Source organism: Phalacrocorax aristotelis, chromosome 22, assembly GCF_949628215.1.
Source record: "Phalacrocorax aristotelis chromosome 22, bGulAri2.1, whole genome shotgun sequence".
Lineage (NCBI taxonomy): Eukaryota > Metazoa > Chordata > Aves > Suliformes > Phalacrocoracidae > Phalacrocorax > Phalacrocorax aristotelis.
Genome location: NC_134297.1, coordinates 6,480,908 through 6,506,762, shown reverse-complemented (window position 1 = coordinate 6,506,762; position 25,855 = coordinate 6,480,908). Strand labels below are relative to the sequence as shown.

At 45.7% G+C, this 25,855-nt stretch overlaps 1 protein-coding gene across 8 annotated transcripts in view; it reads right to left on the bottom strand.

Annotated features, from left to right (window-relative positions):
• Positions 1 to 1,001: 1,001 nt before the first annotated feature.
• The window catches only part of APLP2 (amyloid beta precursor like protein 2), a 48,358-nt gene continuing 23,504 nt past the window's right edge, over positions 1,002 to 25,855 (bottom strand). Inside the window, exons 2-18 of one of the 8 annotated variants that reach the window (XM_075116387.1) lie at positions 25,576 to 25,749; positions 24,233 to 24,362; positions 20,567 to 20,679; positions 18,851 to 19,026; positions 18,097 to 18,314; positions 16,212 to 16,379; positions 14,104 to 14,219; positions 13,668 to 13,742; positions 12,298 to 12,456; positions 11,760 to 11,888; positions 9,238 to 9,337; positions 8,496 to 8,666; positions 7,848 to 7,883; positions 4,897 to 4,979; positions 4,001 to 4,075; positions 3,385 to 3,540; positions 1,002 to 2,588 (exon numbers count right to left, since the gene is read on the bottom strand). In XM_075116387.1, the coding sequence (XP_074972488.1) occupies positions 2,487 to 2,588; positions 3,385 to 3,540; positions 4,001 to 4,075; positions 4,897 to 4,979; positions 7,848 to 7,883; positions 8,496 to 8,666; positions 9,238 to 9,337; positions 11,760 to 11,888; positions 12,298 to 12,456; positions 13,668 to 13,742; positions 14,104 to 14,219; positions 16,212 to 16,379; positions 18,097 to 18,314; positions 18,851 to 19,026; positions 20,567 to 20,679; positions 24,233 to 24,362; positions 25,576 to 25,749 (2,181 nt within the window). In that variant the 3' untranslated portion in view covers positions 1,002 to 2,486. The remainder of the gene's footprint in view (positions 2,589 to 3,384; positions 3,541 to 4,000; positions 4,076 to 4,896; positions 4,980 to 7,847; positions 7,884 to 8,495; positions 8,667 to 9,237; positions 9,338 to 11,759; positions 11,889 to 12,297; positions 12,457 to 13,667; positions 13,743 to 14,103; positions 14,220 to 16,211; positions 16,380 to 18,096; positions 18,315 to 18,850; positions 19,027 to 20,566; positions 20,680 to 24,232; positions 24,363 to 25,575; positions 25,750 to 25,855) is intronic. The other 7 variants (XM_075116388.1, XM_075116391.1, XM_075116389.1 and 4 more) reach the window with 7 other exon arrangements.

The following is a 25,855-nucleotide window of genomic DNA, read 5'->3' as shown; positions in this document are numbered from 1 at the left end:
CTAAGCTTTCATGTTTCCTCCCACCTCCTCTCCCCCTCCTCATTCAGACCTATTGGGAACCGCTCAGATCAATGCGAAGGAAGATTAGTTCTGTCTCTCGGCCTCCTAAACCAGCGCTCAAATGGCAACGACTCGCCGGTCATTTCACCGAGACGAGGAATTTGCGTTCAAGGTCACACTTCAAAGAAGGAAAATAGAAGAGGAATGGCATACAGGAGCAGAGACAGCTGCGAGCTTTACAGGCTGTTAGTTTTAGGTGTTCTAGAGGAGAAAGTTAAACCCAACAGTCAAGTTATTTCCCTTCGTAAAACAAAAGCATTGCAAGTGATAACAGCGAACGCTCACCATAGGTAGCCAATTACTGCCCCGCGCTCCTTTCGCCTTCAAAGTATTTCTGCCCATCCACAACAGGAAGCATTCAAGGAAACCCTGTCGCTGCTTGAGGCCTGCTTTTTCCTACACCCTCTTACCTAGGAATTTGAAGATTTCCTGCAGCCCCCCCACCCCGTTCACCCCATTTCTGAGGCTCACAGGCAACGCAGGCTCCGAGCAGCAAGCCAGCACAATCGCCGCGCTGCCCAAAGCCGCCTTCCCCACGCCCTGGATCTGTTCCTACAGCTCGCGAGGAAGCGCGGGTGGACGGCCGAGCGGCAGGAACAGCTTGCTTTTGCAGAGCGCTTTGGCTCTGCTCGCTCCGAGGGGCCGTGCCAGCGGCCGCCTTCAGCCGGGGTTTTTACCGCCGCAGAAGCGTTCGTCACCTCTTCTACAGCCAGATGGCAGAGAGCAGCCGCAGCTCTTCACTCACCTGCACTCCAGCGTCTAACGCTGCAGCGTGAGGATGTAGCCTTACTCAGGAGTCCCGGGTGTTGGTTAAGCGTCGCGCCTCCTCCTCTCCGCAAAGGGCTCCAGGAGCTGGAAGGACCACAGAAGACTCTGGGCAAGGACACGGTGGGAGCGGAGGGAAACTTAAGCGAGCCCGTGAATAAAGAGAAGCAACGATCTGGAAGTTAAAGTGTTTATTGATGTGTTTAAACTTTGTACATTCCCCACAGACCACACTAAGGAGTTTGCAGGTAAATCTGTGCATAGTGGGAAGAGACACGGAAGGGGGAAGAAAAAATAAAGTCACAGGAAAAATAGAAAAAATACACCACAGGTTACCAGAACCTCCAGATTTAAAAAAGCCGTGAGCATTAACACCAACTATACAAGCATTACAAAGACATGATGGTGAGTGGAACAACACCCCTTTTGTTCTTCTCGGGGCCTATGCATCCAATTTCCCTTAAAGCAGGCAGTATCCCTTTCCCAACCTACCCCTCTCTCAACCCCAGTTAAGCAAACCGCTGTTCTAACCCCGGTTAAAGCGAACTCCACGTTCGTCAGCCCCCAAGGTGCTGATTATTGCAGTGATTTGTCGTTTCTGGGCAAACACCCAAAGCCGTGCCTATGGCCCAGCGTCACCGAAAGAGACGCGAAGGCTCAAAAACCTGCGTCTCAGTTACTTACCACGTCGGTGAGGCAGGAGAGCTGGGGAAAATTAGAAAGTAGTAGCAGGAGGGAGCTGTTAATGCCAGGTGAGTACTGAAGGAAACTGGTTCGGAACAGAGGATTTAAATTCAATACCAGGAACTTCCAACTCTAGAGCAGAACTGAATCTGGAAGGGGAATGTGCAGACCCCAGTATGCACAAACCATGTTCTAACATTCCACTAGAATAACTATAAACAGAGATGCTAGAAGCCTTTTAACTCCTTGCCTCCAGGGAGCCTTGATTCCTAGAGCCCAAACTGCTAAGCAGCAGGTGCACATCACTGGCGTATGAGGATGGGTTTTTTCTTTTTTTTTTTTAATTCTTTTTCTCTTGTTATAAGGTTTTTTTTTTTGTTAGATACCATTCCCAATTGCTTCCTTGCTTATGCTGTCATAGTTCCTATCCCTAAATTAATCTCTTTGCAACTCCCAGTGAAATTCACTTAAAAAAAAAAAAAAAAGAAAGAAAAAAAATACTGCTTTATATATAAAAGCCAAAATGACTCAAGAGCCACAACTGTCTCCTTTTTACAAGGCGGGCTGGTACAAATGACCCTCAATATACAGGTGGTCTATCAGAAATAAAAATCAACATTTCCCATTTTATATATATAGAGCTTGTATCAGACAACAGTACAACGGAACTGGTATTTTTCAGATCATTTAAAAAAAAAGAAAACTACATCTCAGTCAAATATCTGCAATAGATCCATTTTTCCCATTTAAGGAGATTTATATATCATATTGTTATATTATCATTTCTTCACCCATTTAAAAGAATGGAAATTGCAACTCTACAGTAGTAATTATAGTCTTAATGATCCAGGAGTTCTGAATGTAAGATGAAGTCCTCTCGAAGCAACTGTTGGTCAGTAGTTGATCCAAAACGCTGGACCACTTTGGCCCTCCGCCCTGCTCCTTCCCCGGTCAGGGCTGCTGTATCTTCATCTCCTTTATATCTGCATCTGCTCCAGGTATTTGTAAGTGGGGTTCTCGTAGCCGTGGTTTTGCATCTTGCTCAGATGCCGCTCTTCTGGGGTAAGCATCGGGTCAACCTTTAGAAAGACCACATGGTTACCGGTCAAACGGAGGGACGTGTAGGCCTCATTTCATAGTAACAAGAGGCGACAGACAAACGCTGGATAAATACCGTGGCAGGCAGTAAAGAGGGAAAAAAAAGCTAAGCCACTAAAAATAATTTGCTTAAGAGAGCTCCTCATTCGGGTGCTAATGCCTCCTTGCCTAGCCTGGCCTCTCTGGGGACATTCTCCACAAACCTCTAAGAAGTTGGCTAACGTTACAAACCTGGGACCCGCTTCTCTCATTAAAGAGGTCGTTATAGTTTCCCGCATCGGTTGGGCAAAGGAGAAAAGCAGCTTTCTCCAGACGCCATTAAGTTGTCATTAGAAGTGTGCATGTCGGGAGCAGAAGGAAGGAGGAATTGCTTCTCGGCGTTCAGCCGATCGCGCTGTCTTAATAGTTGTGCCATTAGTTGGGAGGACAAATTGCTATAGATTGACTGACTTACTCCGCTGCTAAAGATACCGCCTGAAAAGCTCATTTACTGCTAAATCCTACTCTGAGCCAGACAGGGAAGCCTAATTGAATTCCTGCGATAAGCGAATACAACCGCCAAGTGACAGGTCGCAGCATGGCACGCCGATGACCGATACCTGCGCATTAATAAATAAGTGATGAAGATGTTGGCAGCTACAGAGTTAAGTCCCGTCTAGCTAGGAGCAGAGCAGCTGATGGCTTGGCAGCTGCTGCCATCTTCACCCCCTACACACAACATGTGATTCAATGCTGACTATTTTCATCCTCGGTTATGGAGCCGGAGTTGTTTCTCACCTCCACAATTCCATGGCTGATGGTCCCGTACTGCCTCTTCCTCAGCATCACCAGGCTGATGACTATAACAGTAGCTATGGCAACAGCAATCACCAGCAGACCAATAAGGGCGCTGCTGCTGAAACTGAAGTCATCGCGAAGGGAGTTGTCATTATCCTGGAGGGAAGAAAACAACGGAGCGGGTAGAGGAAGAGCGATGCGTGAGATGTGCTGCTAAGCGCAAACCTAAGAGGTGGCCACCAAGGTCTTCAACCGTCTGCGGCATCAAGACATAACTGATTACACTGGACAATGTAAATATTTCACCTCTAAAGATTTCACCAAAAGGACAACAAACACACAAGCGTTTCCCCACTTTGGCATGCTGCACAGGCACTGACCCACACCGCTCTCCTATCCCACAAAACACCTTTGCAACTAAAGAGCCAGGTTAGCATCTACGTGCGTTGACTGTTTCCATCTTCACACAGATGTGCCGTGCTACATTATACTCTCCGTGACCTCCCAGAGCGGTGACGTGGCACCGAACCCCTGGAATTCAGCACCACACAGGAACCTAAATCCAGCTTTGGGAATTTGCCGATCACTAGGCTAGACTCGGTAGCCACATACGTACCGGCTCGTCCACCAGCCCGCCGACACGCTCCGCGTTGAAAATCATTTCCTTCACATCAAGGGTTTCATCAATTACCTGAAAACAGTCACAAAAGCGTTTTATGAAAGGAGCCATACAAAACAGGTGGGAGAAGGAATACGAAGGCAGACAAGAGGCCTTTAACGAATACTAGCAAAGGCTCCGAACCACCTACCATCTTTCCCCTGCTCTCAACAGCGTGGGATGTTCTCCAACTTTTAAAGCCACCCGAGTTAGTACTGCAACCATTTGGACATTACGACTACCTCAAACTAAAGACCCAATTTAAAAACTAGGCACTTGCCGTGGACACAGCATTTCTGTCGCGTCAGATCTGACCTGTGGCTTTAAAACAATTTTGAGGAAACACTCAAAAGTTGACTTGTTTTTTTTAAACCCAGGGAACTGAGGAAAGGCAGCTGCCACTCTGACCTAGTGAATTCTTTACACTGTGGGTAGAGCTAAAACCTACTGGGTCGCTCACCTTCCGAAGGTGGTAAGGCCTTTCTTGCCATGAGAAATAGGTGGGAAGCCTGATGGAACACACCAGCACTCGGTGTGCTCCGAAAGCAAGCTACCTAGCTAAAATAAAGGCGTATCAAAGGCTCTCAGCTTGGCAAAGCAGTCACTAAATCGGCCACTTCTCCAGCTCAGACTGTCAAAGATCTAGATCTCTCTCCTTCCCTCGCCCTCCCACCCTTCTGATGCTAATCAGTATTAAGAGCCTACAGTAGTCAGAAAACTGACTCCCCCACACCATATGGATAATGAATACGGTGACATTCTGGAAGCAGGAAAGGGGACATGGAAATAAGCCACTGCTATTAATTAGCGTCCACGGCAGACTTTGCTCTACAAAATAAAGGTGGAGGGCTCACCACATTTTCATCCACTTTGTTCTTGCTGTTAATCACTTTTTCTTCAGCGCCAATCAGCCCGTCCAGCTCCGTCATGCCAGAACCTGCACCAAAAGAGCAAGGCAGGGACCGTTAGTCAGCCCTCGGTGACATTTGGGAAGGGTTACCTACTCTCTGTAGAGCTGCCATGGCTAGCGTGTTTAACCGCATGGACGGCTGATTATTAATCTGTCTTCATGCTGTTGTGTCAGAAGGGGAGCTCATAAGCTATGCTACAGTGACAAGTGATTGGGGGGGGTTCTGTTAATGAGGGGAAATGAGGTGGCAATGAGAGGAGCAGACAAGACTCACCAAAACCAGGCTGAAGTGTAAATCCAGAAACACCATACTGTTAAAGTGCTGCTGTTAGAGAAGGTCCGAGGCAACGCTTAACACAAACTGCGAGCGCACAGCTCCTTTCTGCAAACGCCACCCTGGGTCACCCGCCACCACCTCGCCGTGACCCCCGGGACCGAAGAACGCATCTCCGCCCCGCTGGGAGCCGGCGCGCAGGGAACACTTTCAACCACACGGTCAGCATCGCCCGTTCTGTTGGAATCGAGCGCATCAGCAAGTGCCTCGGGAATGAGAATTTCAAGGTCGCCCAGCGCGGCTCTGTAATGAGCTGCTGTCCCGTATCTGGCACGAGCCCAGAAACAGTAAATCCCAGGGCAAGGGAGGAGCAAAGCACTACACTAGCCTTTGTATCAGAACATCACTCACCAATTCTAGGCTGAAACTAGCATAGGCTCAAGAGAAGAATATCAATTAACAGAAGGCGGCTGCTCTGCACAAACTGTTTTGATCTGAAGCATTTATAAATAGATTAGATCAATAACAGAAGAGCCTGATGCAAGATACTCAGAGCTAACCTAACGTAGCAAGTCAGGAGAACGCCGGTCTTCCGTTACCAGTAAGCACAACGTAATGTCCTTCACAGCACCTGTGCCTCCCTAATGCAAAAGCAGGAGTGACAGCGAAGCCTCAGACCTGCGGCAGGGTCTCTCCAACGGGGAGCACGAGGTGGGGGAAACATTACTACAGCACTGAACACCTTGCCAGTGATTGCGTACTCCTCTGCAAGCTGCTGAGCTTGCAGGTTGCCTAAGACATTATGTCAGCTGCTGCTGAAATTGGCAGCATGTTCCTTCATGAGAGGCAAGGAAGGGCTAGTTTGGCTCCAAGGCAAGTTTTTACAGTGACAAGCTTTTACCACCTGAAAACGCCAAGGAAAGTACCGTTTCACTCCAACTCCTCCCAAAAGAGACATCTCGGGTTTTAGGGCATCCCCTTTTCCTGTACGGTTCTTTGGAGACAGTAATCAGATTCCAGGCACGGCCAAGACTGCCCGTCTGACTTCTCACGGCTGTCGAAGCAGGTCATGTTATTGCGGAAGTCAATGATTGGGATTTTCTGGAGAGACTAGCCACAAATAGTTGTCAGAGAACTCCTGTGTCAGCTTTTGGCCTATGGCTGCTTTATTCAATTCTCAGGAGCCAATGTAGCCGAGTCTCCAGGGCCGGGAGTTCAGCTGCAGCACTGAGCTTTGCCATTTGTCACAGAGCGCCGTACCAAGTAACGGGCCCAGTTCCATGTAGCTCAAAGGCACAGTTTAGATTATACACTTCCCAGGGAAAAAAACCCTGCACAAATAAACCCCAAAACTCCCTTAGCAGCCCTCGTGAAATGAAAAGGGAAGGGAGAGAAGGGGCAAGTGCAGGATATAATCTTGTACCCGAGTCATCAGCAACTCTTCCATTTGCCCAAATGGGGAGAACCAGCCCATATTTATTGTCTTTAAGCCAACAAAGCAGTTGCCAAAAAAAAAATTCAAACTAAAGGCTGTCCCAATTCTTTCCAGAGCAGTCAGTACACTGAATTAGCTATATGCTGTTCCACACGAGGGATGAAGGTGACTTATATTTGTAGAGTAACATCGGTAATGAGAAGAGTTTCGAGCTATCTGGCCTTCACCATGTCACAAAACTATTTGCGCTCATATTAAATGGTTATTAGCAAAATCCTTTGCTCTCCTTTGAGATTCTGCATAATTTTTTTGGAACCAAAGGCAGATTAAAATGCTGGGTTTACTGCCCACACATGCACCACTGCTCGGCAAGAGCATTTTAAGAATTAGCCTTCCATTTCTACTTCAGGAACTAGATTCATAGTAGCAGATCAGCCAGGCCTGATCTCTACCTGAGACTGTACTTCTAGGAGAGGATTTAATTTAATGCCAATATTACTGTGCTGCTCTTAAAGCCCAACCGGCCCCTTTTCAGCCAGGCACTGAGTTACCGCAGAATTAATAACAAGCTAAAGGAGACACAGGTAATCACACAGGACTTTGCTAGGTCAGATAGATGCTAAGTGTGAAAAGGTGGATACCGAGGAGACCACCAACACCAAGAAGGAATCTCCTAATTTATCCCAGACTAGCTGCACTCGAGAATATCTATGAGGACATTTAGCTGGGAAGCACCGCCTATGTCTGCCGCAGCACGCTCATTCCCAGTTCAGTGCTGTCATCGGGCGGTAAGGACAGATTCCACAGTGGCAGAAGAGCCTCCAGACTATTTACCATCAGCACTGCAAGGTTTATTCTGAGAAGTGTCAAACACGACTACCCATGGAGAGATGCAAAGTACTGCACGGCTGCAGACAGACTGCTAGGCCCACGTTTCTTGAGCTACTCCATGCACTCTGAGACACCTCGTGAGCCCATCAGGGAGGAACATACACAATCAATTAGATGCTCAGACCAGCTCATTTTAAGACTAGACCTAAACAAGCAAAATCGAAAAGTTACTGATCTAAATGACAGCAGGGAAATGAAAACAAAGGTGAGTATGAAACTAAAATGAATCTATCAAACACACTGAGAAGGTAGGAGAGTGATCGAAAGCACTGTGAGGGAGCAGCTTAGAACCAACCTTTTTTCATTGGATGGTACAAATCCGGCTGAGGATCTAGCAGAAGGGAAAACAAAAACAAAAATAGCAGAGAAAGGAGATTAAGAGAGAAAGGAAAAAAGGCTTGCGCATGATTTCTGACTCAGACCCTGGGAAAAGCTTTTAGTCTACAGATTCCTTTAAGCTCAGGACTCTGTTCAAGCATTTTTGAAGTAAATACACACATACACACCAGCTGTCAACACCCGATGACACAAAAAATATAGATATCTATTTAAAAAAAAAATAAAGAGAATTCCTGCAGCCCCGCAGCAGGTCACGGCACAAAGACTTAACGTTACATGAGAGCATTTTGGTTAAAGACTGAAAATTAATTCCAGAGCCAAGGCACACAGTAAAAATTTAACACTTCCTGCAAAATGGAAAGAGATAAAACAATTTTGCAAAGAGAAGAATCGGAAAAATCAAGACAGCAGCTCAGTGCAAATCACAAGCAGCACTGCCTCTTTCCAGCGGACAGAGTCTGAGGGGTACTGCTGGGATGACTGCTTTTACTCTTAAATCACCCAGAGGGATGGAGCTTGCTGTTCCACCAAGCTGAGCCTACCGGCTAAGGAAAAGCACCTACGTTTTGTAAAGCCAGTGATCCCTATTTTCAGTTCCACATACCTTCGCTTTCAGGCACGGCTGGGAAGGTTTTCACCTGGAAGGGACGGAAAGGTTTGCCCTCCAGGGGAATTTCTTCGCTCTCCTCAGAGCTCACTCTGACATCCACCTGGGATTCAGAAATGGAGGATGCGAACTGATCCATGTCTGCACGTTGCTCCTGAAGCAGCTCATCTGAAAGGAGTAAGAGGAAACGTTACACAAACGGCATGAAGCCTGGCAGGAACAGAAAGGGGCAGATGGTCTGAACCTAGCTGAGGCAGGGCTGCAGGGGAACACTGGTCAGGGCTGCCAGGTTATCTTATCTTGCATGCTCTGAAGTCTCATCTGGAATTCTCAGGAAAGATGTTGTCTAGAAATACAAACAAGTAAGGGCCAAGAGGTTTGATGCAGCAAGAGGTTTTGGCAAGATGGGACTGAACTCCTAATGAAGTGGGAAAGTATCTGCTTATTTTTATGGATCTTTTATATCTCCCTCAGAGAGTTTTGCTATTCTGCATGCTGTTGACTATTTTTTTTTTAAACAGAGAGTGAAAGTTCTTAGGCACGAGCTATTCTGACTGGCTCTGTTGCAAAGCCCAGACAGAGAATATCTGCCCTGCGGTACCCACGCCTAAGCCCAAGCGCTTGTTGTGGGGGGCATCCCCTCAAAGGAGCTAGCAGCCGTTCTGGAGCCCACTTTGTTTGGTATAAAAGCTTGTAGTCCAACACAGTGGCATGGGAGCTGGCACACCGAGACACCCACCAATCTCATCCTGGATTTCTTCAGCCACATATGGTACTTTGTAGAGCAGAGACAAGCTTTGATTCATCCGCTCCTCAATCACATGGAGATGTGTCATCACCTGCAAATGTACAAGAGTGTGTTGGAGTAGGCAAAGACTGTCAGTCACTCGGCTGGTACCGATACTTCACTTGTTTAATAGAAAATCTACTACTGGTGCATCTGCTGTGACAAACGGAATGGGACACGGGTCCATCTAGTCCAATTCTGATAGATGCTAACACGTCACGCTTCACTGGAACTGCCCATTTGCATGTGGTGCTCTCAGTATTTTGGGAAAGGCTGGGGGTGAGAGGGAGGATTCAGCTGACTCTCGCTGTAACCACCTCACCACTGGAAACACTGAAGCTGGTATTTCCCATATGCCAGGTGCGGTCATAATTCATTTACTGCAGCAGCTACAAGCAAGTGCTTTATTAAATGGATTATCATTCCTGACTACTAGAAAAGATACGTGCAAAGGGAGCAGACAATATTATTTATCAGCTCTGGTTTCAGAACAAAGGTGCCTTTCAGAACAATGGTGACATTACATTTGTCTTACACCCACAACACCCACCCACTGCCAACAGCCTTCTCCCTTCGTTTGAGAAATAAATTCGAACTCTGTGCAACCTCAAATCGCTCTTCCCTAGCATATTAAATTCACTGGTGAAATGAAGCCTGACCTGAAGAGGGTGCTGCATAATCAGGGATCATGCAGAACAAGAAAAACATTTATATGGATAGCCAAATGTTGGAAAAAGCTAAGGAGTTGAATGGACCTGTTTTACAATCTGACATGTGCCTGACCTTTGAGAGCAAGGATGAAAGCAATTTAATTTTACGTGTGGCAGCTTGTCAATCAAGGGAATCGATTGAGGAGCTTAAAGTGCATCTGAAAAGTGAAGCGAATGGAAATTGAACTGTACCACCCACATCCCTCGCGTGTTGATTTGTTGACACTGCAGCCTTCAGAATGAATTAAGGACTGTTTGGGTTTTAGCTTAAGAATACAGTTCACACACTCCCTCTTGGGCTTTGGCGGCATCAGAACAAAGGGTCAGGGTGGACTGTGCTTGATATGCTAAGCTGACTCTGAAAATGCTACCACATATTCCGCATCACAAGCCGAACAGCAGCGTGTAAATACCACAATTGCCACCGCTCCTTCTGAGGATGTGCGCCTTAACAAGAACCGCAGAATCGCTGGCAGACAACCCGAGAGACGGCGGTTGAAGGTACACCGCCAGCACCCAGAAACAACACAGAGCCCATGGGACCAGGCACTTCCAAGCGTGAAGTTAGCTTCTAGAAAATCACTGCGACATTACTCTACACCTCACCAGAGATGACAGTAACAGACTCCAGTCCCTGTCTTCCTCTTAAACCACGACATTTCCATCTACTGATTATACAGCCAAGTCACAAAGCATTTTTCTCTCAGTGCCTGTATCTTTCCATTTGGCAGCACTGGGTGTGCTCGACCGCATTGTTGCCTTGCAGCTCTCCACTCTTTTCTGTTCTTGCACATCTTTCACACACTATAGAATTAAAAGACATTTCAGAGCAGCAGACCAGCCACAAACTGGGCCTGGTAAAACACAGATTACATTCCTACAGCTGTGAGCAGACAGTCAGGTCTCTCTGCTTCTCTCTGAACGTGTGAAGGGACATACCCTTACGAACAGACTTTTCAACGTTAACAGGCCATTCTTAATTTGAATTTTAGGCCTTTCAGTACATCTTTCACCATTTTAAAAGTGGGTTGTAAAAACAGGAGGTAATTCAAAAGATTTGTGGAATATCTGCAATTACTCTTACAAGTACATCGGCCAGGTTTGACACCCGCTTGAAGTGACACATTCACATACACCACCCAGGAGAAGGAAAATGACTTCCTGGCTACTCAGGAGTAAAATACACGGCAATGGGACAAAATAAACTCATCAAAACAGACCTTCTAATAGGACTAACAATGATGATCAAGTGCTTGGCGGGGGGTCATGTATTATGCTTTGGAAACAAGGCAATAACCCCGCGGAGGCACAAGAGAATTCCCACAAACCCAAAACACGGGCATCCTGAAGAACGAGCCTAATAACAGGAACACACGGGCGCGAGGTCTTGAAAGAAGTGAGGGAGCCTGTTCAAAGGTGACTAAGTCCCCAGAACAAGTAATTTCATGGGTGCTTGACATAAGGAAACACAAGAACGATACCGACCTGGTTCTAAACCCCTCGCCTTGTCCTTGTGACCAACAATAATTCACGGCTAAAACCAGAGTCCCTACTTTTAACACTGAGTCAAGCACCCAGGAAAACTGTACAGACAGCGTATCTGGTGACAGGCAACATGCCTACAGGACGGGAGATCTCTCCACAAGTATGACAAGTTGCTATAGTACCCAGCAAATTTGTGTGAGGACTTGACGCATGGCTTCTAGAGTCTCCGATAGCCAGGGCTGGGTAACAATGCCTCCCTTGATAGAAACATCCTCGTACCTGAGATTTCATCTGTGCAGCCTTTTCTGGGTCAACTGCCAGGACGTGCTGGTAATGGCGGATGGTGTGCAGACGGTCCTTGTTCTCAGCACGGACGTAGCGCTTCAGAGCTTGCAGGATGCGGTGGGGCTGCGGGGTTTGAAGAGGGGAAGAGTTCAAATCCATTTGATTCAAATAAAATTCACAGCTGAAATACAGCACTTCAGATGCAAGCCTGCTTTGTTAATGGACAGATCAAGGATCTGCGCTAACCTCTTAGATATTTTCTTTTTAAATTAAGTCTGTTTGACTCAGAACACTATGCCTTATGAACACTAAACAAAGCGGAGGGTTTTTTAACCAGGCAGAAGAAGTGAGTCAATTAGGAGACCCACTGCTAGGTCTTCAGCACAAACTGACACGATGGAGAAAGCTGCAATGGGGACCTATTCCCAGTTCTGTACTGGCAAGTCAAGGGCAGTCTTCTCACGAAGCCGTTGCCACCTTCCACCCTACCCAGCGCTATCCTACTGGCAACGTTTGCTGCAGAGCAGCTCACCCGCGGTGGGTCAGCCTGCAGGGCAGCCAGGTAGTTCTCCAGAGCAATCCGACGGCGATCATTCAACATGGCTTCCACACGAGCCAGGTGAGTTTCCACAAGCTGCTGCTTCTCACTTGCTGCCTCTTTCTCCAGAGATTTCACCATTGCCTGGAAGTGCTAGAACAAAGAAAGCAGTCAGCGTGAAATGCGCTGTATGCATCAGGGTCACCTATTCTCACTCGCATAACTCCTTAGACCAAATGGAGCCTGTCACACTGCACGGCCTAGGCGTTTACAGCAGGAGAGAAGGCACCAAGAAATGTTGATGCAGGTTTCCACTTTGCAAATTCAATAGTGACAATTTGCCTTCCAAACTTCCTTCACAACCCATTTCAAAGGTCTCAAGAGGGCATGTGGCCTTGCAGATAAAGGTCATGTTGAAACTGGGAGATGCAGGCTGTACTGAATGAATGACACCGCATTAACTCTTTCCCTCAACCCTGCAATACGGAAGCAGGATCGATCCCTTCAGCCTAGAGCATTAATATGCATTTGCAAACGTTTATGAAGGTATTGCATAGGGGTTTTTTCATCAGCACGCCTTCAGATCAAACCTCCATATACTCTATTACAAAGGTCATAACCCACATCTCCAGATGAACCAGAAGAGTCCATTAAGTGTTATTATGTTTCCACAGAGATGATGAAAAACTTTTGGACCTGCACAGATTTCCAAACAGTGGCTTACATTAAAAAATGTAGAGAGAAAACTATGTTCCAGGATAAAATCCAAAGAGGGCTTAAAAGCCGGAGTCAGTCACTTAGTTGTATATTGGTTTGAGAGAACTTCATATAGTGGTGGCTGCCAGAAGAGCCTGCCCCTAACAATCCCATACTGAGAATATCCCGATTAACTTCATCGTCTAACTGAACTCTCCTTGTAAGGCACAGGACTGGCATTTTGGCAGTAAACCAGCTTTATCTGCTGTCTAAGTAGTTTTCACTAAGTCTGCCCAAACAGGAAATGTGTGTCCAGAGAGTCAGGGACAATCTTAACTGGGCTGTGAGGCCACTGATTAGTGCAAAATGGGCCACAGGTCTGAGGTTACAATTTGGCTCTGCTGTGGCTGCACTTGAGGGGTGAGATAGTTTCCTACTACTGGGCTTAGGAAAGGACCTGGCACAGCATCAGATCATCTCCAGCTTTAAGAACAAAGCACGCAATTGAATCAGATCTCCTCTGAAAGGCAGCTGTTGACAGAATAGGAAAGCTGGTATTCCATCTCAGTCGTCTTTTGGCTTTGAATATTACAATCTCTCATTTAGTTTATTGGGAAGACGAAGGCCAAGCTCCAGTAACTTTCTTCTTTCGGTCCTTCACCTCTTACCTGAATGAGAGTCTGCCTTTCTGCCTTGGGGAGATTTACTGCTTGGTGTTCTGCTTCCTCCCATTCCTTTTTCACCTGGACAAGAAAAGGACAACCAACATCAACAAGAGGCAAATTTACGTCTGTTTTTCGCGAGCTAATTTGCCTTCTCGGGTAGATCCTTGTACAGCCTGGCTGGGTTTTGAAGGCACAATAGAGCTGCTGTGGGGTTTAAACCTAGCACTTAAGCCCTCTGAGCAGCAAGCCAAACACACTCAGTGATTCCTGTCTCCCAACACTGAAGAAATGAAAATCTAACTGCCACTGTGTGGTCATATTGCAAGAAACACACAGAGGCTAGTGACTGGAAAGGGAGTCAGTTCACCGTCAGTCATCCAGAAGAAAACCAGGCATTGGCTATGCAGTGCAGCACCAAAGACTGAAGCTAGATGCTCACCCGGTCCATGCGGTTGTGGTGCCTGACCTCCAGCTGCTCCTTCGCCTTCTGGAAGCGGGCATGTTCGTTGTCATCAGCTGGGGTTTCAAAGTAGACATCCACATCATCAGTTGGCACTGCAAAGAGAGGGAACAATTAAGCAGAGGTTCAGAAAACTGTGATCCTGGATTGCAAAGGACAGGTAGGGAGAGGAACCTCCTTGCCTACAAAATTAACAACCTGGCAGACTGAGTTTACTGAACTGCCACCTACCAGGAGTCCATTTTGGTATCTTTAAGCTACCAATTTACTGCACAACATCAGTTAGTTACATCATCCCCAAAACACAGCAATGCACTGCGGCAACCAGCACCTGTTCAGTCTTCTCATTAGCTCTGAGACGAGCATTATTCAGCTCCAGCTAGAGAATGACTTGGATTGCAGAATAAAGAACTTGTTTTCTCTTCCTTTTCACATTGGCTTTGGATACTTTAAATGACATTTTGCGCATTAGCTGTTCGCTGACAAGCTGGCTCCAGACATCATTAATATGATTAGGGAGCCTGACAATAAATCTGCACAAAACACTACCCAATATTTTACACTTCAGACCTACCTTCCCTACCAGATGCACCATGCAGGACTAACAGGCAACGATATTAGACAAGACAGCAACAGAAGGAGGCTCAGTGTGACAAATTGACTTGTCCAATAAACTGGACAGTTTGTATCTTTAAGACATTTAAATCCAACAAGGGGAGAAATAAAATTTCAGAACTGACAATTTCAAGCATCTGCAAAATCCACAACAGGGGCTCTGTACTCCATACTGCAGTTCAGGAAATGCTAAATGAAGTTTCTGTGCTACAGTTTTACAAACTACACATCCCAGAGCCCTTTCCGAAAGGATCCACAACAAACACGAGGCACTCCGTTGTTGTCCTTTAGCAGAGGGAGGGCAAAAGGGAAAGTTAAGGCAGCCTTCCAACCATTTCAGAAATTTGGGTGGGGAAAAAACCTCCAATGCATCACCGAAAGACGGCATTCTTCAGAAAAAAATTTACCTTGCAGTTTCGCTTGCACCTGAATCCACGAACCTTTAACTAGGGAAGGAGTGGAAAGAATTGTTGCGTGCAAGGGCCGACATCAGATCGGTACTGTATTCTGGGCCTGATCATGGCATTTCTGAACCAAGCTTGGACACAGACAACTCTCTCTCCAGCCTCAAATCCCTCTAGTAACAGGACAAACTTTGGTACAAAAAGCTCCTGACATCCGCATCTTTTATTTCACCACTTCAGTTAGATCAGCCCAATCTAAAGCACTTGCATGAAGCCCATTTTGTAAATAGGATTATGGCTGTATAGTCAGACTGCCAAGCCCCAGATAACACAAAAAGCCTTTCAAAAGGCTTTAATGGTAGCTGAAGTGGAAGTGCTGGAGTTCAACAATAAGATTAATAAGGAGGTTAAAATGTTTTTGGTAGTTTTATCATCTGACATAAAAGCCAGTTGAAATTGGTGCCAAAAACCTCAAGCTCTCAAAAATGCAGGGATTGAGTCATGATTCATATTTCAAATCGAGCTGAAAGTGGGAATCTGAGTTCTGTACTACTTCTCTGATACTCTCCCAAAATACAATAGCAAGAAAACGCCTACTAGCAGGAGAATGGCGAGTAGCAGCCTGCTTTTCAGGACCAACTGGTCAAACATACACACGGTAACACAACTGGGGAAAGCAAGTGCTTCCTTCCCTGTAGTTGGAAAAAAAAATTGCCACTTATACAAACAGGCAAGCTATGTGCTTTCACAAGAGGTTAGAGAGAGCCCCTGGTCCTTGCTATACATCTGGAAGATGACAACTAAGCCCGTAGCGAGAGCTGCAAAGCCAACGGTGAGCACAGTGTATGCCAAGAGCCACTTTCCCCAGGAAAGTTCACCCTAAAGACCTAGAGAAGCAGAGACAAGAGGAGACTACTGCAAAAGGACAGACAGAACTGCTGCAGACACCAGAACCAAAAGGATGAGCTACACACGTATCCTCTCTTGACCTAGGCAAGGAGGAGGAGACACCACACGCCAGACAGACAGAGGCTAGCTGCAAAAGGACCAGTGGGAGGCAGGACTTACTCATCTTTTTACACACAGCCATACAATACTCCTCTGACTCAAAATTGTTCCTGTTGCCTCCGCAGCCTCCATATATAAAGCGAACGCATTTTCTCTTGTTAGGGTCGAAGTACCAACGAGGCCTCACAACCCGGCAGGGCCCTGTCATCGCCTCCTGGGAGCAGACAGCTGTGTGGAGACGGGTGAGAACATGAGCTAGTGAGGAGCACAGGCCTTGCCGAGCAACTTAGACATAGCAGTGGTGGCTCTAGTTCACACCTTCTTCTGGGGCACCAGCGCTGGCCTCAGCATCGCCACTTCACCGACCAAAGGGCTTTTGTCAGGTTTTGGGGGGATTTTTAGCATTGCAAAAACAGCCACCGCAAACAAGGGTTGCCAGCACTATTCAGGGAAGCGCCTGCACGTGGTGCTTTGGAGCGAACGCGCAGCCGTGGGCTACTCGAGCAGTTGTCTCGACATGGAGCTCTCATCTGCTAGAGTGATTTCTCCTTAGCTAGAGGCTGAAACACCATGGATCTCTTTTGCCGATGCCACCGCATTATGCCTTGGGTGTCCCAGTGGTGAAGCCTCCACTGTATAAAACCAACATGATGGAAAGAAAACCCAATAGGGCTGCTTAAAGCATTCAAAGATGCCCTACTCCGCTGCACTCTACCTGGGTAGACCTTCACGTCTTAAAAGGTAAGGTGTAAGAGCAAGCGAAAAAGCTAAGCAGAAGGAACATGATTGCCATGGCAATCTCGGCCGCTGGGTTTTTAAGTTTTGAAACATCCGTACACTAAATATTGGAACTGCAGGTAGCCACAGCACGTGGACTGCTTCACAATAAGCGGGCAATATAAGCAGCCAGGTTATTTTGAGGCAAGAGAACACATACGGTGTACAAGTTCGCAACTGTTCATGGTACTTTGGGGGGAAAAAAAGACAGCATACCCCCAAAACAGACACCCCAATCACATTTTTCCAATTCTGTTTCAACACCTGCAGATCTGTAACAGCCCCGTACATATATGAGCTAAGCCCTGTTTCAGCAAGTAAAATCATCTGCAGCATGCTGGCATTTTACCAAAAAGATGCAAGAACTGCTGGCAATGATTCAGTGATCTGTAGCTAATTGAATTTCATTCCCTCTCCCCTCCTCCTTCCTCTGCAGACACTTCTACACGTAAAGTATAGGACATCGTATAACGCTGAGGCCCCACACGATCAGCAGATGCCCTCTGCAATGGCACCTACCACTTAACAAAAGCTACCGCAAGTATAGTATATATTACTACCGCAGTAAGTATATATTACTCATGTAATAAAACTGGGCCAATTGTGTTGGCTGCCTTTCTGTCACAAAAGAGAAGGGTTTATGCAAAGGCTAAGCTGTTAAGGCAGCACCCAAGTATCTTCTTCAGACTCAAATGGCCAGATGGCACCTTTATGCCACCTCTGCAGAGCACAGCCCACCATTTTCAGCTCCCTTTTCCTAAACTGGTACAAAATACCAAATCCAAGATAATCACCCCAAACTAGGATTTTCAATTCATAGCATAACCCCGAATACCTCTTCAAGGTTTTTCCAAAATTAACCTATGCAGATATGGTTTTCTGACTCAAACACTGCACCTTCACGGAGGTGCTCCTTTAACGTGCCAAACACCGGGCTTTCTGCCAGCAGAACTGCTATTTATCTGGAAACATATGGCCCATGCTCTAGAAAGTTAATTTCAACACTTGAAACATAAGCATCATCAGCTTTTCTCTGTTTGCTAACTTATCTGGCAAATAAAACTTCCAAGTGGCATTTATTGACTTGATCAAAAACCCATCACCAACTTACAGCCAACAAGAACACGCTCAGGGAAGCGAAAGGCCTGTAGGCTAGAACGTGTCTTACATTTCATATCGCTGCTGACTTCTTTTTCGGCAACAGCCTTCTCGTTGCTAGGCTCTGTGGGGGTCTCTTCGTTGTAATCGTCAACTTTGTAGCTATCATAGTAGTAATTGCGGTCTTCCACCACGTCCTCCTCCTCTTCCCCTTCGTCGTCTTCATCCTCATCTTCTTCCACAGCTGTTCCTGTGAAGTCTTCTACACCTGCCTCTGTAGGGAACTCACTGAAAGGATACAGTTAAGTTAGGGGGTGAAGTCATGGCTAGCCACTTGGCAGCCAACCTTTGATGTACCAGATTAACAACTCTCTTTTCACCTGTTCTAGAAACACAAGAGATGGGAAAAATAAATGTACCAACTATTGATCACCCCATCGACTTCCCTCATTACAGACACATCTGCTCCTGCAGGCAGAGCTTCTCCACGCCTCTGGCTTAGTGGGGCTTCAGTGCATCTTCTCATCAGCTTCTTTTCAGTAAGTGGAAGTCCCCCTTACCTGGGGGGGAGGGACTGTAGCAATCACTCTGACTATCTAAGAATGAAGGGAGCGGGGCTGCTCAGCTCCTCCAGTAACAGGAGCACTGCAAAGTCAGTTGTCCTTCTGCAAGGCTTTTGCAGGCTCAGGACACTCCTTTGGGAAATTCAAAAGCACAGAAACGCTCCTCTCAATCCTCACCACAAGGGAGTCACTGCATGAAATATTCACATATGGCAACTTCACATACAGAGCTGTTAACATCTATGCCAATAGGCACCTTACCTTTTATAAAGGTCATAGTCTTCATCCTCATCTTCATCCTCTTCCTCTTTGGACAGAGCCTCATCCACAACATTCGTCTGAGGGCAACATACATATTCTGTTCCATGGAACCGGTCTACTCCACAGGGCAGCAGCATGCCATAACTGTGCAGGATCATCCCATCTGTCAGACAGGCCTGAAAGAGGAACCCATTTAGGTCAGTTTAGCACCACGCTCTTGCTTTGGATAAAGCTGGAGCCTACCTATCATTCAGCCCAAGAATGCTACCTATGGTCTAAATTTTACAGAAAAAAGACAAGAGCAGCATGCAATCTAAGTCTGAACATCACAGGAAAATGGATCTGAAACTTGTAGCCTAAGCAGAATCTGCAGGAAAGTCCCAGATCAAGAGCCATGTAGTGCTTCCTGGTCTTAACGTATCAAACACCCTCCAGCCCCTAACGACTGCTGATTTGTCAGCCTGGCTAAGTTCAGGAAAAATAACTGGACGTTTTGTGCCAACTCAGGGGAAAGAGCACTTGAAAGAAACAGAACTGTTGTTTGCTTTTCTGGGCTGGCCATTTCATTAAACTTTATCTATTAAACTTTACACTGGAGTAAGTGAATAATCACTCAAACGGACTCTGTGTCAGGATTATTTTAACATGCTGTAGATGAAAAAAATCAATCGGGTAATTCAGGAAAAAGCCAAATGCAAACTGTGATTAGACATTATGCCTATACACTTCTCTTAAGCTAAGGAAATACATGGCTTTGCGGTGCCCCAGAAAAGGAGGAAGTAAGAAAGGGTTTATTATGTGCATCAGAACCCTTGTGTGCTTTGCTTTGTTATGGCACGGATGTAAAAGGAGTCAAATATTTCTGGAAAAGTTCTCCAATTACATTGAAAGCAAGTGATTTTTAGATTTGCTAGACATTAACAAGTTTATCCTCAATTAGAAGGTGATTCCTCTAGCACAGCTTTATTTAAATGCGTGCTTGCTCCTGGGATTTTAAAGAAATAGGAAGTTTAACTGGTGCATCCGTAATCTCATCTTTTCTAGCACCATCACAACTAGCCTTTGTGTTGCTATTTCTACAATTGCTGTTTCTACAAAATGGAAAACAAGTACATTTCATCACAATATTGTTTTTATTACCCTCAGTTCCAACGGGTACACAGAGAATTTGCAACATTTTTGCTAGTCAGATAAAAAAACAAACAAACAAAAAAAACCAATGCACAAAACCCCCCATGGGCTAGATTTATTCTGAGAAGATTATCCGTCTCTTATGTAAAACCTCCACTAATCAGTCACAACGAAACTCAGAATGTCCCCAGGCAAGCACTCCCAACCAAATCCCCAGCAGCAGCAGGTACATTAATGCAAAATGTGCAAGGGAAATAGGAACCATCCTATGACCACTGTAGCTCTCTAGCCTGGCAAGAGGGATGAGCCATCGGTTAAAGCGATATCCTAGAGACCTGATTTCAGTTCCTCGAGTATGGTCTTGGGCAAGCTACTTAGGACAGCTTTTTGTGAATAAAAAGCCTGGGTAGCTAGCTGAGCTAAGTCACTTGAGTACTTCTACATTTTTTTTCATTGCTCTCTGGCTCAGTCTGTAGCCTGCAACATGGGAATACCAGATCCCAAACACGCTGTTATGCTCCAATGCTACTACAAGCATCCAAGTGGACAGATCTAGACAAAACATTCCTGCCACAGCAGCATTACCTCTTTTGCCACAGTTTGCCAATGCTGATGGCTTTCACACACGTCCATCCGCTCCTTGTGGAAGAACTGGCACTTCTCTGGAACCAGCAGGACATCGCTTACAAACTCACCCACTGAAAAACAAGACACGTCCATAGTCCGCTTGTCTCATCACGCAAGTCCAACTTCCAACAGAAAACAAAGCCAATATCAGAACTTCCCTAAATTACATACACTTTGCTGCAAGTGCCTTAAAGTTTTGGTATATATTCTTAACAGGGACAGGTCAGACCGGCTGCTATCTCTGCAAATTTACAGAAAAACAGAGCCTCAGAGTTTCCAAGGTACAAAACAAGAGTAGGGGCCGATGGGTGAAACATTATGTGAACCCTAAGGCAGAACTGAAGGCAAAGTTTACAATGCAAATTAATAAATAGTTGTTCATGGAACAGACAGGATTGACAGAAGAGATTTCATGCAAATCTTTGAAAAGATTGCATCTGCATACGGAAGTTTTCAAACCACTTCCCCACCAATTTCTAAATGAGCTGCATCATACCAAAGCTAGTTCATGCTGTCTGGTGCTGTAACAGCCTGGAAATGTTTATAAGCCACAAGCGTTATCTCTGTTTTCAGTATCTGGGTATCTGAGCAAGTCTTGTTTGTTTTTTTTGTTTTGTTTTGTTTCCAGATGGTTGAATTCAGGATCAACTACAGCACATTCCCTGACTCGGACAGTCCTAACCAAAACACAGAGGGCTGGAAAAATACAAACTATACAGCCCGAAAACCCAGAGTACAACCTGAGTCAGCAAATAGACTGCATTCCAACATTAGGTAACCACAGCCTCACCAGCACAAGGAGATTTTGGCACACTCTTAAAACCAGACTTTTGCTTTTGAGGAAGGTGGGAAGGGCAGAGAGAGAGAATAAGTCTGCTCTACAGACTCTGCGTGAGTTGGACCTGAAAGCTATCCAGCCTAAACTTCCACCACAACTCAGCCGGGTGCCAACACACGTGAAGTAAGTATCAGAATTATGTGAGCATTGCTTTCTGTTCTTAGCTCAAGTTGCCACTGGAATCCAAAATGTGAAGTTTCCTCAAAGTTGAGATTAATTCTTCTTTCTTTCTTACAGACATAAATGCCACTTCCAGTAATTTTAATGTAAGGAGATATCTAGATACCCTGAGAAGATCAGGAAAAAATCTTCAGTCCAAGTGTTTGAAAGCAACATGCCTTGCACACATTACTGGCAGCTTTAGGGATCGTTTGTTAGAACTGGAGAAAAGATTTTGAGGTCAGAGGCCTTTTCTCACAGAGTCTCCACGGAGCAGAATTATTGGCCCAACCAATCTTCAACATGATCTTTTCAAAATAAATTTTAATATTTTGCGTGACCAATTTTTTTCTGCAGTCCCTTAGTACCGATACCAAAAGCTCACGGCCACTGCTCCTATGCACAAGTCAAGTAGAGTTTAGGGACAGATTATCTGATGACAATCGCAAGATAACGCAATCAACTAGCATTCATTGCCCCTTTTAAATGGGTTAGATTTTGAACTAGTAGACACGACAGAGAAATGTTATTTTGCCCACTTCCTTCTCTTGAAACAGGCCAGTTACAATTTTGAGTTGTTAATCCTTCCTCCTTCCCTCTCATGAGAGGTTAGTTAAAAAGTTTTCAAGAAGAAAGCTAAAACTGACCAAACTTTAAAATCAAGAGACTGTGGTTCTGGGGACTGAAGGCAGAAGACTCAAAAACTGATGAAATACAATAACCAGTAATAAACAGCAGCCAAACAGCTTCACTGTTTTTCAAACACTGAATCCTAACGCCTTTGCATTAGGCACACGGAAGGTCCTCTCTGTTCACCTAGGAACTGGCAAACCCCTACACACTGCACGTTCATGGACACCTTCCCCATAACATGGCCACTGCTACCGAAAAAGAAAAATCCTCTCCCTTTTCAGATCAGCGCCGGCATCAGAGGCCCCTCCATGCCACCTAGCAGCTTAGCCAGAACTGTCAGCAGTTTGTCTTTTCACACCTCACCAGGCTCAGCCCTGCTCCCATCATCCTATTGTTACCTTTATTTTACAGTTCAGTGACAGTGCTAATGGGTTCTCCTCTTCCCCCTCTTCACCTTTGAAATACAAAAGAGCTTTCGTTGGTGGGGGGAGGCACGAGAATGTTAAACTTGGTATGACAGCAAGATCCTGCCTCAAGATAGCCTGTGCATTACTGTAGCAAGGAAGACACAAGCAAGCATGGGAACAACAAAAAAAAAACCAACAACGTAGTTTGACTGTAATCAGAGAGTCATGTGCGCCCCTGAGAAACACAATCCACTTACGACCAGCCATTTACGGACTGCTAAAGACAATGAAAAGGTATTTTATACATGTAGAGACTAACGACTTGTAATTCAGATCTGAAAACCAAAGCTGCCTTGCAGGCTGGGCCAAACAAGTCAGGAACACTGTGAAAGATGCTAATTAAAAACTTTAACAGATAGTTCAACGTTTAACAACTTTTAAGGCAGCGTCACTAAAATCAGCTTATTTTTCAGCTGGAGAATAGGCTTGGGGAGGATTATTTCTAAGAGAGATGACTCCTTATAAATCCAGAGATCTTGCTTTCATCCTTATTTCCATTAGAAGTTCTCTCTATAATCAGCTGGGTTTGGTTGCTTCTCAGACCTGAATTTCCACCTCTATAAAGAAATGCATCCTTCTCCCAGGATGTATCCACACCAAATTTCATTTCTTATGAAGTGCTTTATGATTGTCTAGTGGAGGGTGTTACATACAGGAGAACAGTACTCCTACAGTTCCACAGATTTTGCTTGTGTTCTCCTATGTCAAACCACACACCAACCTGAGATCAGATATGAATTATGAAAACCGGTTCCCACCGAATGCTCCCAACAACCAGATTCTCCAAGATCGTGCAAGCCTTCTTGCAGAACAAGTCTTTTCCAGAAAAAAAGAAGAGATTCAGCCAGCTGAGACTAAGCTTACTGCTAAGAACACACGCGGTGCACCACAGTGTCAGGCGCAACCTACAGGTCAAAAGCTGCAAGGTAAACAAGCTAAACATGTTGCCTGATTCAAGTGGGTGGATCAATTCTGGAAAGCACCAAGAAATCCATCACAGTTTATCTCATATTCTTTCACAGTTCAAAGTAGGGACATGGGATGCAGCTGCAAGAAGCAGGGCCTCTTTGAAACAGCAAAGTTTAAATATAGTCGTTGAAATAGAATGGAGATCTCTTGCCAAGACCAAAGCAGGAAGCCTGAACACACTGAGCATTTAAGTCTCCAAGGCAACAAAATATTAAAGCTCCACAAAAATAGGATCAGAGTATTAAATCCCAATGTCTTTGTGATACTCAGATACAATAGCCTTCAGGTTTTTATGGCAGTTGCAGAGAGAATGGGGATTTCTTTTTCACGCCAGGCACCATTATTCCACCACAGCTGCTATCAAGCTGTCGATCTGTTTGAGAAAGGCAGAGTTCCATCTTGTGGAAATAAAAACGTGTAAGTGGAAGCTGGATGTGGAAATGGTAACCTGATACAAGAGAAGCTTTATGAAATGAGTTGTTCTCTCTGCAAGATGCCAGGAGGCAATCCTTTGCTCCTCCCACAAGAATGCACAAACACATCACACCAGGCACTCACCCAGGCACTTGTAGGGCACGACAATATGAGTGCGGTCTTTGCACTGTTTCTTCCCTCTCTTGCACCAGTTCTCGATGCTGACTGGTTGATTGGCTTCCACAACGTTCGTAATCTGAAGGTCTGGATACATCTGTTGAACAAGACACAGAGATAGTTTCTCTCCAGAAAAGGATGTCCAAAGTGGCTCCCACCCAGAAGTAGCGAGGCTGATTCTCTACACAAAAGCTAGTTCAAATGTGCATGTGGATACACATTCTCTTCTGGATCAAGCTTACAACAGCTGAAGACATAAAAAAATCCCCAGCCGTTTGTCACACAGGGCTCGAGGAACGGAATGTGTCATCACTTTCTTGGGGCAGCAGAAAGGCAGGTCAGGGGCAAGAGCCTTCATCGACACTAAGCTGAGGTGTTTGGCTTTGCACCGTAGCGGAGAAGTATTTACCTGTGCTATTCTGCCTGGTGCAGCACGATACCCTCTGGAAGAGGGCAATCACCAACAAATAGGGTTTAGTAACATCTTCAGACTCCCTCGTCACTTGCCAAGCACCTACCTCCTCAGGTTTCCCTACGCCTGCTCCATTTATGAAGCATTAATATGATCCCTACATCCTGCTCGAGTCCTCAAGTCCAGACTCTGACTTATATTTAGGCTTCCACTGCATGAAACAAATGTAGCCCCGGTTATATCAGCCTTGTAGAACAGTTTTAAACATTTTCCAGTTCAGACGTGGTGTGCTCTAACACTTTCCTCACTTAAAAAAACACATTCCTTGTGGTATTTTACGTGCCTGCCACCTCAGAGGAGCAATTAAAGACACCTATCAAGGCCAATATGCTACAGTGTATCTGGAGCACATTGAAAGGAGACTATGTTTTTTACAATAAAGTATGAGCCTAAAAATACTGTCAACATTTTGATGGCAGTATTTTTCTGATATGCTGGCTGATCTGAACACATCACTGAGAACAACACGGGCACATTCTGATTAGAATAGGCATCACAGGTTCCATTTTGCACAGACACGGAGCGGATGCTGGTTAACTGCCTCAGCAGCAGAACCTTTGAAGAAACCCCTGCAAAGACAGCCAGAGATACCTCTCTGACTTACGGACCAAGGACCTTCTGTAGCAGCGTAAGCTGATCTGAATCAGTGATACCCCCTAAACCCCACCGCAGCATCCCCCCTGCTCTCCCGACGCAGTAACCCAGCAAGACAGTTCAGGGAACTGAGCGAGTCAAGCGCAAGTTAGTCTCCTGCAGGGTTAATTTGCTACTGACAGGCTAAATTGGAATCCAATTCCTCAGCAGCGGTGAAGATTCAGGATCACACAGAAAAACTCACCTCCTGACAGTACTGCAGAATCTCTTCCTTTTTCCCAAAGCAGCTCTTGGTCCCGGAAGTGTCAGGTTCCCATTTCCCAGTCTGGATATTCACATGCATATTTAGCTTCCCACAGAACATGGCAATTTGAGGCTCTGGCACCGCAAACCCTGTCCCAGCATTGGCTGCGAGAGCCTGTGAAGACAAACAAAAACATGTTGATTGCTTTATCTGATCCAAAGCAGAACAACTCAAAGAACCAGAAGCCCTCTGGCATCTTCTCAGAGGGCTCCCGCTTAAG